Source organism: Erythrolamprus reginae, chromosome 2, assembly GCF_031021105.1.
Source record: "Erythrolamprus reginae isolate rEryReg1 chromosome 2, rEryReg1.hap1, whole genome shotgun sequence".
NCBI classification, from domain to species: Eukaryota; Metazoa; Chordata; class Lepidosauria; order Squamata; family Dipsadidae; genus Erythrolamprus; species Erythrolamprus reginae.
In genome coordinates, this window is record NC_091951.1 from 330,786,083 (window position 1) to 330,801,583 (window position 15,501).

The 15,501-nt window shown below is 41.7% G+C and overlaps 1 protein-coding gene across 2 annotated transcripts in view; it reads right to left on the bottom strand.

Annotated features, from left to right (window-relative positions):
* Nucleotides 1-15,501, bottom strand: part of OSMR (oncostatin M receptor) — a 76,760-nt gene that overhangs the window by 28,268 nt on the left and 32,991 nt on the right. For both annotated transcript variants that reach the window (XM_070743421.1, XM_070743422.1), the window contains 3 exons: nt 10,712-10,881; nt 6,959-7,118; nt 968-1,234 (listed from right to left, as the gene is read on the bottom strand). In XM_070743421.1, coding sequence (XP_070599522.1) covers nt 968-1,234; nt 6,959-7,118; nt 10,712-10,881 — 597 coding nt within the window. The remainder of the gene's footprint in view (nt 1-967; nt 1,235-6,958; nt 7,119-10,711; nt 10,882-15,501) is intronic.

Consider the following 15,501-nt stretch of genomic DNA (forward strand, 5'->3'; position numbering starts at 1 on the left):
ACTGAACACACTCAAAACCGTGGAAATGGTGGTAGACTTTAAGAGAAACCCTTCCACCCTTCCACCTCTCACAATACTAGACAACACAGTATCAACAGTAGAGACCTTTAAATTTCTAGGTTCTATCATATCTCAAGACCTAAAATGGTCACCTAACATCAAAAACATCACAACAAAGAATGTTTTTTTAATCAGAACTGCAGAAAAAACAATTGCTGCCAACCTGCCTTCCATTGAGGACCTGTATACTGCACAAGTCAAAAAGAGGGCGGGGAAAATATTTACTGACCCCTCACATCCTGGACACAAATTGTTTCAACTCCTACCCTCAAAACGTCGTACAGAGCACTGCACACCAAGACAACTAGACACAAGAACAGTTTTTTTCCGAACGCCATCACTCTACTAAACAAATAATTCCCTCAACACTGTCAGACTTTCTACTAAATCTGCACTTCTATTCTACTAGTTTTTCTCATCATTCCTATCACCCATTTCCTCCCATGTTGACTGTATGACTGTAACTTGTTGCTTATATCCTAAGATTTTTATTAATATTGCTTCTTCATTGCTTATTTGACCCCTATGACAATCATTAAGTGTTGTACCACGTGATTCTTGACAAATGTATATTTTATTTTATGTACGCTGAGAGCATATGCACCAAGACAAATTCCTTGTGTGTCCAATCACACTTGGCCAATAAAAAAATTCTATTCTATTCTATTCTAAAAAAAAGACAAATTTTAAGATTAAAATCCAAATCCGTCCTCGTTAAAATAATCCTATTCTCTCCAGCAGAGGAGAGCAATGTGGGATCCCCCTTAATGTTACTAGATCGTAATTCCCATAATCTCTGTTTACTGATCATGTTGGCTGAGATTACTGTCAACTGAAGTCCAGGCCCTTTGAAACAACCCAGAATGTCCATTGTGACAAGCAATGAGACTGAACATTTTCTGCTTACTGTTGGAGTAGATATAAATTGAATCACCACCACCACCACCAGTAAATCCACAAGCCAGTTGAAAGCGAGCAGGGAAGGAAGAATTAGTCTTTTTAGTCTCAAGTATTCGTCGCTGGTGTGTAACGTTGCGATTCTCCCCGTCAAATGTAAAACTAGTCACAGATTCATTTTCCTTCGCAATGCAGCAAAATGTGACGTTGGAACCTTCCTCAGATACTTTTCCTTCAGGTAAGATGTGATGTTTTTCATTACTGAGAGCATCCGGCCCTGCACCAAAGTTACAGAGAAAAAGAAAATTACATTGTCTTCATTTAATTACTTTATTGTTCAAAGGGTTCTTTGGATATTTTTCATCAGAAAAAATATTATTATTATTATAGAAACATAGAAACATAGAAGACTGACGGCAGAAAAAGACCTCATGGTCCATCTAGTCTCTCCCCTTATACTATTTCCTGTGTTTTATCTTAGGATGGATATATATTTATCCCAGGCATGTTTAAATTCAGTTACTGTGTATTACCAACCACGTCTGCTGGTAGTTTGTTCCAAGGATCTACTACTCTTTCAGTGAAATAATATTTTCTCATGTTGCTTCTGATCTTTCCCCCAACTAACTTCAGATTGTGTCCCCTTGTTCTTGTGTTCATTTTCCTATTAAAAACACTTCCCTCCTGAACCTTATTTAACCCTTTAACATATTTAAATGTTTCGATCATGTCCCCCCTTTTCCTTCTGTCCTCCAGACTAGTTATAAATAAACATTTTCATTAAAAAAAAAAAGAATTGGGATTTGTACTGTTTCTTGTTGTGAGCCGCTCTGAGTCCTTGGAGAGGGGCGGCATACAAATCTAATTAATAATAACTAATAATAATAATAATTATTATTATTATTATTATTATTATTATTATTAATTAGATTTGTATGCCGCCCCTCTCCAAGGACTCAGAGCGGCTCACAACAAGAAACAGTACAAATCCAATTCTTTTTTTTTTATGAAAGTGTTTATTTACAAAGATACAATAAATACATTTACAGTGATCCCTCGATTTTCGCGATCTCGATCTTCGCAAAACGCTATATCGCGATTTTTCCCACCCGATGACGTCACTCTCTTCCTTTCTCATCTTTCTCTCTCTCTCTCTTTCTCTATCTTGCTTCTTCCTCTCTCACACTCTCTTCCTCCCTCTCTCATCTCTTTCTTTCCTTCTCTCTCTTTCTCTATCTCTCCCCCTCTTGCTCTCGAGCGGCGGGCGGGCGGGCGAGCGGCGGGTGGGCGGGCAGCAGCGAGGAGCCGAAGATCGGGGTTTCCCCTTTGCGTGGGCGGCGGGGAAGACCCAGGGAAGGTTTCTTCAGCCGCCCAGCAGCTGATCTGCTCGGCAGCGCCGCAGCAGCGAGGAGCCGAAGATCGGGGTTTCCCCTTTGCGTGGGCGGCGGGGAAACCCCGATCTTCGGCTCCTCGCTGCTGCGGCACTGCCGAGCAGATCAGCTGCTGGCCGGCCGAAGAAACCTTCCCTGGGTCTTCCCCGCCGCCCACGCAAACTCCACCATCTGCGCATGCGCGGCCATGGAAAAAGGGCGCGCATGCGCAGGAGGTGTTTTTACTTCCGCACCACTATATCGCGAAAAATCGAGTATCGCGAGGGGTCTTGGAACGTAACCCTCGCGATACTCGAGGGATCACTGTAATTACAATTAACAATATAGACATGTCAAAATACAGGGGAGAAAGGAATACAAGAAATGGGTAGTTGGAGATTAAAACAATAATTATGTCGAATTATAGTCTAAACAATATGCATTTGACAATTCACAGAAACAAATAAACAAAAAACGTTGACAGACATACAGAGAGAAAAGGAAGAAAAGAAGGAAGAGAAGAGTGAAAGAAAGGAAAGGGTGGGCGGGTGTACGATAGATCTGGACTAAATTGGGAACTAGATATATTTTCAGTAGCTCCTTTCCTTATATCTAATATTTTAAGATTATAGATAAATAAGAGAAAGTGTTGAATAAATCAAGATAAAGAGATTTTAAGAAAGCCAGTCTAATTATAGCATATATATCGATGTCTCGTACATCCATTTGAAAAAAGAAAGATTTGATACCAGATGTGTATTTGTATATTAGTACAAATCCATTTCTTAAAACAATTTAAAACCCTTAATATAAAAAACAATCATACATCTCATACAGACCAGTATGAGCCCAGGGGAATCAATTTCCCCATGCCTGACGACAGAGATGGGTTTTGAAGAGTTTACGAAAGGCTAGGAGGGTGGTGGCAGTCCTAATCTCCGGGGGGGGGGGTGTTGATTCCAGAGAGTCGGGGCCGCCACAGAGAAGGCTCTTCACCAAGAATTCGGGCAGTTGCCAGTCCCAGAACATCTGGAGGGCACCAGGTTGAGAAAGATGCCATAGAGTTAGTTGCTATTATTATTATTAACTGGGAGGCTGAGTTGAGAGGTAGACGAACTATTTTCTGTTCAAAGTTGGGAATGCTCATGGCAGAAATAAGATTCAAACTGCAGATATAAGTATGCTATGCTGCTTATCAAACCAGGAAGGAGGACTCTTGTGCTACATTTGACCAAATGCTGTTAGGCCTAGGTCGGTGGTCCCCAACCTTTTGGGGCATCAGGGATGCTGAAAGGAGTTTTTACATGGGCCTGAGGGAATGTGGTTTAGTGTGAGACCTTCATCACATGGATGAGTCTTCACCTGTTTGTACAACCCAATTTGTGGCATAAGGTAGACCGATGCTGGTCCATGAACTGGGGTTGGGGACCCCTGGTCTAGGTTATTGTAGAAACATGCATGTGGACCAGCTGAATTGCACATACAATAGCACGTGCGCAGATTTACAACCAGGAGTTCTTATTGAGAGGAGAATTCTGATCATCCCCATTGTTCCTTTTCAAACAAAACATAAACTACAGTTGGTCCCTATTATCCCAGAATACAGGTAGGTGAATTCTGGTTGAATGCTATAGGGAAAACCTGATGGTTTCCCTAGGGGGGTTGCAAAGCGATGCCGAGGGGGGCATGACCCTGGGGAACATGCTTTTTTTTGCCATAGGGAGTAGGGTTTTTTTGCAGTAAACAACAGCACATAGCACAGAGCAGGAGTTGTGAACTGCATATAACTAACCTTAAGAGACACCATAGAAAAATATTTATCAGGGATGAAAAAAAGGAGGAGAGAGAAGGAGATGATGAGACAAACATAAATCTCCCGAAAGCTAGCATTTGGCTTCACTGTAACTATGGTGGGAGACGAGGAAAGACCGGTATGTTTACTATGCCTAAAAATGTTGGCAGCAGACAACATGAAACCAAATAAATTAAGGCATCACTTAAACACACTACACCCCAATCACACTATGTCACTTGAGGTTTTTCAGTGAAAACATGCTGAATATTGCAAATAATTGTCCCGGGGGAGAGTTGGGGAGGGGTGCAAAATGTTTACTTCTTCTTAATGGGGTGTAACAGAAAATAATTGAGAAACACTGCTCAAGGCCCAGAATAGGTGATTTATTAAATCTGTTAAATGAGCCTAATTACTCATCTACCTCACATTTAAGCATGGACTATGGACAAATGCCTCTGAAGAAAACTTCCAAGAAGAAAACAGCTTTTGCAATACAGTGATACCTCGTCTTATGAACTTAATTGGTTCCGGGATGAGGTTTGCAAGGTGAAAAGTTTGTAAGACGAAACAATGTTTCCCATAGAAATAAATGGAAAAGCGATTAATGCGTGAAAAGCCCAAAACTCACCCCTTTTGCAAGCCAAATCGCCCATTTTTGCGCTGCTGGGATTCCCCAGAGGCTCCCCTCCATGGGAAATCCCACCTCCGGACTTCCGTGTTTTTGTGATGTTGCAGGGGAATCCCAGCAGGAGAATCCCAGCAGCGCAAACACAGGCGCTTCGCTGGTAACGGAAATCCGGAGGTGGGGTTTCTCAGCGAGGGGAGCCTCAGCGAAATTGCAGCATTGCAAAAACACGGAGGTCCTCGAAACCCCACCTCCGTACTTCCGTGTTTTTGTGATGCTGCGATTTTGCTGAGGCTCCCCTTGCTGGGAAATCCCACCTCTGGACCTCCGTTGCCAGCGAAGCACCCGTTTTTGCGCTGCTGGGATTCCCCTGCAGCAACGCAAAAACACAGAAGTCCGGAGGTGGTGTTTCCCATGGAGGGGAGCCTCAGGGGAATCCCAGCAGCGCAAAAATGGGTGCTTCGCTGGCAACAGAAGTCCGGAGGTGGGGCATCCCAGTGGCGGCGGCTTGGGTTTGTAAGGTGAAAATAGTTTGGAAGAAGAAGCAAAAAAATCTTAAACCCAGGGTTTGTATCTCAAAAAGTTTGTAGGATAGGGGGTTTGTAAGACGAGGTATCACTGTACTTCAAAGACTGTTGCTCTTAAAGCGCTTGTGGTTCTCAAGGGGCATGTCCAAATCTTCAAAACCTGATATTTTAGTGGGGGGGGGGGGGGGGAATGAGGCATAACTATTCTTGAGCCTCAAGTTGCTCAATGTTACCCTACATCTTGTGGTTGCTCAATGTTACCCTACATCTCAGATGATGCCTGTCCTAATAGTAAGGTAATTATTTGTGAAGAGTCTCAAAGGTACTTTTTCAAGAGGCAACTGGACTTCTTTGAATAGATGGGGTGGGGGATACATAAAGTAAAAGGACTATGCAAATATCAATACAAATGTACATGGATTTTGAGTATACAGTTGTAAATCGGAATACACCCTTACATATAAAAAGAGAAAGCAAATCAAGAAAAAGAAAAGGTGTAGAAGACGGGAAAGGAAGAGAGAAAAGAAGAAGTAAATGAAGTAAACGAAAGAGAAAAAAAGAAGAAATAAATTCATATCTATAAATGTATCAGGTGTCATAGATGGTGTCAACTTCTCTGTTGACCCGATTACAGCTTTTAAGATCTTTACTATCAGTATACATAGGGATTATGAGTTTCTAAACTTAGCTTAGAGTTAAGATTTTTATTGTTTTGAATTATTTATCCTTTTTCATTGATTCCTGTTGTTGTTTTGTACATTCGTGAGATAGTTGTTTGGATGGAAGTTATGAAGATCATGTGAAGTTATTTGTAGACATCTTTGTTTTTCTTTGAAGATGTTTTGCTTTTCATCCAAAAAGATTATTCAGCTCTGATTAGATGGTGGAGACTGGAAGGATTTACAGTGCTCCCTCAATTTTCGCTGGGGATGCGTTCCGAGTCCACCCGCGAAAGTCGAATTTCCGCAAAGTAGAGATGCGGAAGTACGGTATATACACTATTTTTGGCTATGGACAGTATCACAAGCCTTCCCTTAACACTTTAAACCCCTAAATTGCAATTTCCCATTCCCTTAGCAACCATTTAGATTATTATTCTCCATGTTTATTTATTAAAGTTTATTTAAAAAATATTTATTAAAGGCGAAAAAAAGTTTGGCGATGATATATGACGTCATCAGGCAGGAAAAATCGTGATATAGGGAAAAAAACCACAAAGTATTTTTTAATTAATATTTTTGAAAAACCGTGGTGTAGGCTTTTCGCGAAGTTCGAATCCGCGAAAACCGAGGGAACACTGTACATGCTTTGCAGATGGCTGGTCATTTGCATTCTTTACACTACTCGGGTGAACCTGAGGACAAAGATAAACCTCCAAGTGGCCTCAACTCCTCTCTAAAAAGAATGCAAATGACCAACTGTCTGTAAGGAATATAAATCCATCCATTCCCCACCATCCAGTCAGAGTTGAAGAAGCTTCCTAGATGAAAAGTGAAATGTCTTCAAACAAAAACCAGAATGTTCAGTTGCCTCTTGCAGAAGCATCTTTGGGACAAACCATGACTTGGATGACAGACATATTTGTGAAGAGGAACAAAAAACAGGAACAGAAATTATACATGTTCAAAAAAGGAGAGCTGCATAATGTGGTACATCGTGCTTTTAACTGGTAAGTGGACTTTACCATATGCTGATGCTACCCAATGAGTCCAACTGCTCCAAATTTCAGAAGACGTCACTTTGCTCCTTATTCTGGCTTCATGAGTTGCACACTCCAAGGGTACCTCAGAAATGAAACTCCATTGATATTGCCTTGATTTATTGAGAACTGTTGCATAATTCTCCTAAAAGTACATCATAAGAGAGAATCAAATTAAAAAAGGAACCCAAACCAATGAGACAATAGACTTTGGGTCTTCTGATTTCACTCTCTGCAAAAGAACATAAGAACATAAGAAGAACCATGCTGAATCAGGCCAAAGCCCATCGAGTCCAGCATTCTGTGTCACGCAGTGGTCCACCAATTGTACATGGGGATCTTGAGCAGAAAGAGAAGGTAAGGCCCTCCCTTTCCCCTGACCCCCAACAAATGGTACTCATGGGAATCCTGCCTGCCTCAACCAACCTAGAGGTGGCACATGGACATCCGTTTCAATAACCACCGATACACTTGGCATCCATGAATCTGTCTAATCCTACCTTGAAGCTATCAAGGCTGACAGCTGTCACGACCTCTTCTGGAAGTGTATTCCATAAACCAATGACCCTCTGGGTGAAGAAATATTTCCCTTTATTTGTCCCCACTTTCTTACCTATGAGCTTTAGGGAGGGCCCCCTTGTCCTACTATTTTGTGATAGAGAAAAGAATTTTTCTCTATCCACCTTTTCTATCCCATGCATGATAGAGAAAAGTCTAGTACTTGCCATGTTATCTTCCCCAAGCAGAATCAGCTTAGCCTATACATGTGAACACAAGATATATGCTGGATAACCTTGCTAGAAATTAGAAGGTAATATTCATAATAAGATCTCAGTATGACTGCTCCAGTATTAAAGAATAGTTAACCCCTGAACAGGATGCTTTCCTTTTTATGTTTTCAGAATTCAGTCAAGGTTGGGTTGGCTCACTGGGTATTTGAGGTATAAGTGTCCAGAAATACAGAGCTACACAGCAGGACTTGTCAAGATACCAGAATTTATATTGTGGCAATTTAGGAACCAGTGCAGAGAAATAACGAAGACACTTTTGTAGAAAAACAGTAGTAAACAGTTTTACTCTTCAGTGCAAGCAAAATATCTTCTGTCTTAGTCTTCCATTTAGAAGAACAAACTTTACTTTAACTATATGCAGTAAAGCTTACTTACATGTAGATACTTAACCAATCCAGGTTTTTATTTATTTATTTTATTTATTATTTAGATTTTTATGCCGCCCCTCTCCAAAGACTCGGGGCGGCTCACAACAGAGTAAAACAAATCATAAATAATCCGAGTAAGTTTAAAATATTTAAAGATTTAAAAACCCCATATACTAACAGACACACACACAAGCATACCATGTATAAATTAAACATGCCCAGGGGGAGATGTTTCAATTCCCCCATGCCTGATGGCAAAGGTGGGTTTTAAGGAGTTTACGGAAGGCAGGAAGAGTAGGGGCAGTTCTAATCTCCGGGGGGAGTTTCTCCATATCAACACCGCCCCGAGTTTTCGGAGAGGGGCGGCATACAAATCCAAATAATAAATAAACACTACAGCTCTAACTCAGTAATTAATTCATGCTCAAAACTGCTCCAGCCAGCCAACTAACAATATTACCAACAGCCAACAATCATTGCAAAGTTGCTTTGCATTTTATAATGCTCTGGCCCAATCAGGTTGCAGTTTACACCATATGACTCAGCATTCATTACTATTTAACATGCTTACATCCTTCTTTTAACCTTATATGGTAACATAATGGAACATCGCCTAGGATTGGACTAATTCTTGACAATAAGGGTATGTATTTTTTTTTAATGATGGTCCCCAGATGCCATGAATTTTATGAGAAATAAAATGTCTCTCTCTCTCTCAATCATCTATCACTCTGTGTATATGTATATGTACTGTATGTATCTCTGTGTTATATAGACCAGAGGTCCCCAACCGCCGGTCCGCGGACCGGGACCGGGCCGTTGGGGCTTTTCAGCCGGTCCGCGGCGCCAGGGCCCCCTCGGCCTTTCCGCACCACCAGCGGCGCTCCCCCCGCCAGCCAGCCAAGCCCCGCGCCCGCCGGAACCGGCTCCTCGCTCTCCCCCCGCCGCCCGCCGCGTTTGCAGGAGGTGGGGAGGGTTGGGCGGCCCGCCAAGGCCAGGAGGGACGCCGCTGCCCCCCCTTCCCTCTCTCCGCCCGCCGCTGCGCCTCCTTGACGGCGAGAGGAAATGCCGGCAAAGGCTTTCCTCAGCGGAGGCCGGCGAAGGTAATATTGAATGTCGGGGGAGAATGGGCGGTTGCACGCGCTTCCTATCTCCCTGCTAGCCCACTCGGAATATTCAAAATAAGAAAAACCTTTGCCGGCGAAGGCTTTTCTTATTTTGAATATTCCGAGTGGGCTAGCAGGGAGATAGGGAGCGCGTGCAACTGCCCGTTCTCCCCCGACATTCAATATCACCTTCGCCGGCCCCGCCTCTCCTGCAAACCCCCTTGCTGAGAGCCCGGGGCGAAAGTGCTCTCGCAAAGGTGAGGCGGGCAGGGCGTGCGCGCGTCATCGCTGAGAAGAACGGAGAGAGAACGAGAGTGAGTGAGAGCAACAGACAGCAAGATAGAGAGAAAGTGAGAAAGAGAGAGTGAGAAGGGGGGGAGAGAAAGAGATAGCAAGAGAGAGAACAAGAGAGAGAAAGAGCGTGAGAAAGAAAACAAGAAAGAGTGAGAGAGAGAGAAAGCAAAAGAGACAGAAAGAAAACAAGAGAGAGAAAGTGAGAAGAAGAGAGAGAAAGAGGGGGAGAGAGAGAGAAAGAGGGGGAGAGAGAGAGAAAGAGAGAGGGGGGAGAGATAGCAAGAGAGGGAGAGAGGGAAAGGGGGAGAGAGGGGGGAGAGAAAGAGAGAGGGAGAGAGAGAGGAGATAAAGGAAGAGGAGAGAGAGAAAGGAAGAGAAAGAAAGAAAGAGGGATAGAAAGAGAGAGAGAGTGAGAGATGCTCAGTGAGCCTTTCTTTGAAGTTGCCTCTTTCTTTCTCTTTCTTGCTTTCTTTCTTGCTCTTTTTCTTTCTCTCTTTTACCTTCCCTTCCTCTATTTCTTCTTTTCTTTCTCCTTCCTACCTTCTTCCCTTACTCTCCCCTTTCATAAGTTTCCTTGCTTCCTTCCTATGTTCCTGTCCCTTCCCCCTTTCTTTCTTTCTTTCCTTCCTTTCCTCCCTCCATTTCTTGCTTTCCTTTTCCTTCCTCCCTTCTTTCCTCCGTCATTCCCTTCTTTCACTCCTTCCTCTATTACTCTCCCCTTTCACACCTTTCCTTGCTTCCTTTGCACCCTTCTTTTGTTCCTGTCCCTTCCCTCTTTCCTTCCTTCCTTCCCACCCTCCGTCCATTCATTCACCCATTCCTCTCTTGATCGCCCCTTTTACGGCGCCGCTGACAGCTAGCTCCCCCCCCCCCACCGGGCCATGGAAAACTGGTCTAGCTTAAAGCCGGTCCCTGGTGCAAAAAAGGTTGGGGACCTCTGATATAGACTATCAAATTCTTATTTTACTTCCTGTTTCAGCTTCTGGAACTTGCTTTTTAACAAGAAAAAGAAGAAGTGAAAGCTTCTTAAAGAGCAGATAAATAATCCCCACTATTTATATGCATGCATCCAGTTTGGATTTAGCTTGAGTTTTAATATTTATTTCCCACCAAATTAGAATTGGATTCAAAAGAAAGATGATATAAATAACTAAGCCTAGTTTTCAGAATGATACTTACATTCGCAAGAATTCTTTCTTCTTCTCTTAAACGAATTTCAATGTTAAAAACAATGTTTATTTTGGAATTATATGCTTCAGAGTCATCACTGACATCCCATTTCAGTATCAGTTGCTGAAGAGACTTATCTGAGTGAATCCTAAGGTTTCTTGGTTCAAACACCCACTTGTCTGATGGAAAAAAGAATGAAAAAAATGGGAAAATAATCTTATTTATTTCTGTATAATATTTTCCATAATATGAAGTTTCAATTTGCATGTTAATTTTAATTAATATGCTCTTTAGTTAAGAGGCAAGAATTTGCGTTTGGCGGCCATGAATCTGATTCAGGTTGGATTCTGGTCTTGCTTTTTACCCACTCGCTTAGAGTGATAAAACAGGGAGAAAAGATTAAAAACAAGAGTTAACAGTATGCACCAACTCAGAAAAATACCAACACTTATCATTATCTCCCAAATTATTCATTCATTCATTCATTCATTCATTCATTCATTCATTCATTCATTCATCCATTCATCTATTCATTCATTTCATTCATACATTCACTAACTAACTAACTAACTAACTAACTAACTAACTAACTAATTAATTAATTGTATATGACCGACTATCTCAAATTGTTGATTTTGAGTAGCAAGCAATCATAAAATCAATTACAATCAAATTGCAATCATAAAAAGAAAATTACCATATTTTTCAGAGTATAAAATGCCCCAGACTATAAGATGCACATTAGTTTTGGGTGAGGAAACAAGGGGGGGGGGGGGGAGATCTGCCTCTGCCTCCCAGCAATTTGCTTCCTAGCAAACAACACTGATGATATACATTATTTGCTGTGTATTTCGGGACATGTGTGTCTGACCCATGTACATTATGGCAGTATATGAATGTAGTCACACTAACTCCTCCCAATTATTTAAACAGATTTACTCCAAATCTGACTAAGTCAGGATTTAACTCAGATACCTTAATACTAAACAGGACACTCTTACATTTCAGATTATACTTGTACAGATGCTGTTAAAATTGATGTGGCTTTCTTGAAGTAAACATTATTCCCTGCTATTTAGAAAAAGATACAATAGCACTGGGCCTCTTCAGATCAAGCATTTATTTTTAAAAGCTTTTTCATTTTGTTAAGTTGTCAAGAACAATAATAAAGCAGTCTTTAAAAAATAAGTCTAATAATTTGAACATTCTATAGACATTTATAGTTATTGACTTACCTCCTTGCATGTGACTCATTGGCACAAGAAAATATAATTCTGCCTCTGCCTCCCAGCAATTTGCTTCCTTGAAGTTTTAGTTTCACTTTCATTTTAGCATGGGTTTGCCTGCAGCCTCAATCAGCTGTTGGTCGGGAGACTGATAATCAGTTGCTTGTGCTAATCAGTCTCTGCCCTGTTTGCTCCAAGGAGGTAAATTGCTGGGAGACAGAGGCCAAAGGGTGGTGGCAGCTGGGTAGGGCTACATTAAGTGTATAAGATGCACCCAAGTTTTCACATCTTTTGGGGGGTAAAAATGTGCATTTTATACTCTGAATAATATGGTAAACTGACAAAATGATAATCCATAAATTTTCCCCAGATCTATCTTTTTTGTTACTTACTGTTAAATTTAAACTTATTGTTAAATTTATAGGAAAGAAGGTTGTTCTTATAGTTTTGGAACGTGGCATTTATTTATTTATTATTTATTAATCAGATTTGTATGCCGCCCCTCTCCGCAGACTCGGGGCGACTAACAACAATAATAATACAATGTAAACAAATCTAATATTTAAGTTAATTTGAAAAAACCCAATTTAAGAAACCAATCATACATACTGACATACCATGCATAAATTTTATAAGCCTAGGGGGAGGGGAAAGTCTCAATTCCCCCATGCCTGACGAAAGAGGTGGGTTTTAAGGAGCTTACGAAAGGCAAGGAGTGTGGGGGCAACTCTGATATCTGGGGGGAGTTGGTTCCACTGGCTGGCACTCTCAGGTCTTTCTCTAGATCCACAATCACTTTTGCTCCTCTGCTCTTACGGTATTTCCAAGTCTCCAGTCCCTCTGCAGTCTTATATGATTTTAATACAAACTCCATGTGGTCTCAGTAGGATGAGGATATATTTAGGGTCATAGTTCCCTCTAAGCTGAGCAGTGAGCAATCGCTCACTTAAAAATCATCATCAACTCAGAGTTTTCCAAACCTGCCCAGAAGCCGAGAGGGAAAGAGTGAGAGGGAAGGAGAGAGAGAGGAAGAGAGGAAGAGAGAGAAACAGATAGAAGAAAGAGAGGAAGGAACAGAGAAAGAAAAAGAATGGGAGTAAGGAAGAGAGAAAGAAAATCAAAATCTAGTTTGAAACTAGCTCAACTATTTAAGTGGCATTTTGATATTGATAGAGTTGCCCTATTATGAGCTCACTGTTATAGACACACAGTACAGTATTTTATTTTGAAATTCTCTGAGGCAAAACACGGTGAGTTTTTTGTTTGTTTGTTTGTTTGTTTGTTTGTTTGTTTATTTATTTATTTATTTATTTATTTATTTATTTATTTATTTATTTATTTATTTATTTATTTATTTATTTATTTATTTATTTATTTATTTATTTATTTATTTATTTATTTATTTATTTATTATTTCTGTGCCGCCCAGTCCCAAAGGGACTGCCGCTCAGATACTATACTTTTCCGCCCACCCCCCAAAAAAAAAAATTAGAGGGAACACTGTTTAGGGTGGTGGAATCTGACTTGATTCCACGGTCATCTCCTTCAAACCTAATCTAGAGCTGACTGCCACACTATTTCTTAGAAAGGGAGAAGATTCTAGACTATGTTTCTTCAGAGGAAAAGGTTTGGGATAAAGTAGAGCAAGAAAGACAACGGTCATATCACTAAAGATTCTTGCAATATTATAGTGTAATGAATATAGGGGATGGCCTTCAAGGACAAGAGAAAAATAGGCTAACAAAGCAATAATCAGATAAACAAAACTTGAACCCAAGCCAAGAAATTGGTTTGCACGAACCTCTCAGATAGCACTTTATCTTCCCTAATTCTCATGAAGATAAAAGAGAGGGAAAGGAAACATGTTGCAAAATTCAGTTCAAATAAAAGAAGTGGTCTTCAGGGTGTCTTTCTTTGTCTGGTATCTTAGAAAGTTCACATGGAGCCACTCTGGCTTTGACAGACCACGCAAGTTGTTCGAAAGGCACTGAAAACACATTTATGTCGGTAGGCCTGGGGCCGTTGAGCGGTAGTTCTCCGCTCCGGCCACTAGTATGTATGGGTGATGATTGTGTCTTTCTATCTGTACTTATTTTATGTATTGGGGCATTTTAATTTTTGTAAAGATTTTAAATATGCCCATGTCACACCAACACTCCGCAGTCTGCATTGGTTGCCGATCAGTTTCCGGTCACAATTCAAAGTGTTGGTTATGACCTATAAAGCCCTTCATGGCACCAGGCCAGGTTATCTCCGGGACCGCCTTCTGCCGCACGAATCCCAGCGACCAATTAGGTCCCACAGAGTTGGCCTTCTCCGGGTCCCATCAACTAAACAATGTCGTTTGGCGGGACCCAGGGGAAGAGCCTTCTCTGTGGCGGCCCCGGCCCTCTGGAACCAACTCCCCCCAGAGATTAGAATAGCCCCCACCCTTCTTGCCTTTCGTAAGCTTCTTAAAACCCACCTCTGTCCTCAGGCATGGGGGAACTGAGATATTCTTTCCCCCTAGGCTTCTACAATTTATGTATGGTATGTTTGTATGTATGATTGGTTTTAAAATAAGGGTTTTTAGCTGTTTTAGTATTGGATTGTCGTATGTTTTTACCACTGTTGTTCGCCGCCCCGAGTCTACGGAGAGGGGCGGCATACAAATCCAATAAAACTAAACTACTGTTGTACGCCGCCCTGAGTCTACTAGGAGAAGGACAGCTTATAAATTCAATCAATAAATTAATCAATAAATAAATTCACAAGAACTTGTCCTGCACCCTGAAAGTTATCTAAACTCAAAGTTCAGCCATTGAATCATAGCAGATGTGTTTTGTTGGAATATTCATGAGCTTGGAAGAGTCATGTGGCAGCTCCGTCAGCCAATAAGAGTTAAGTGCTACTAAGCACATGCAGGGAACTAGGCTTGGAGCAGTGTGGTCTCCAGTCTCAGCTCGGGTTCAGTCTCAGTTAAGCTCCAACTCAGCTCCAGTTATGTCGGTATTAAGTCTCCATGAAGTATGATCTCTGTAAGGTATCTGCTCTCAACCTACTGTAATGAAGAATATATGGTATTGTAAATATTTTTGATATGATTATAAATAAATTATTTGATTCAGCTAAAAGCCGTCGGTTGTGAAAGCTTCTGTTTTATTTCTACAACAGGAAGTAAATTCTCTAACACAGTGATGGTGAACCTATGGAATAGGTGCCACAGGTGGCACACAGAGCTATATCTGCTGGCACGGGAGCTGTTGCCCTAGCTCAGCTCCAACGTGCATGTGTGTGCCGGCCAGCTGATTTTTGGTTCACCCAGAGGCTCTGGGAGGGTGTTTTTGGCTTCCAGGAAGGCTCCGGGGGTGGGAGAGGGCGTTTTTACCCTCCCCCAACTTCCTGGAAGTCTTTGGAGCCTGGGGGAGGGGGGCGAAACATGACCCTACTGGGCCCACCAGAACTTAAGAAACAATCCGTTTTCAGGTCCCATCGACTAAGCAATGCAGGTTGATGGGGCCGCAGGGGAGGGCCTTCTCTGTTGCCGCTCCGGCTCTATGGAATCAACACACACACACACCAATGTCCATACTG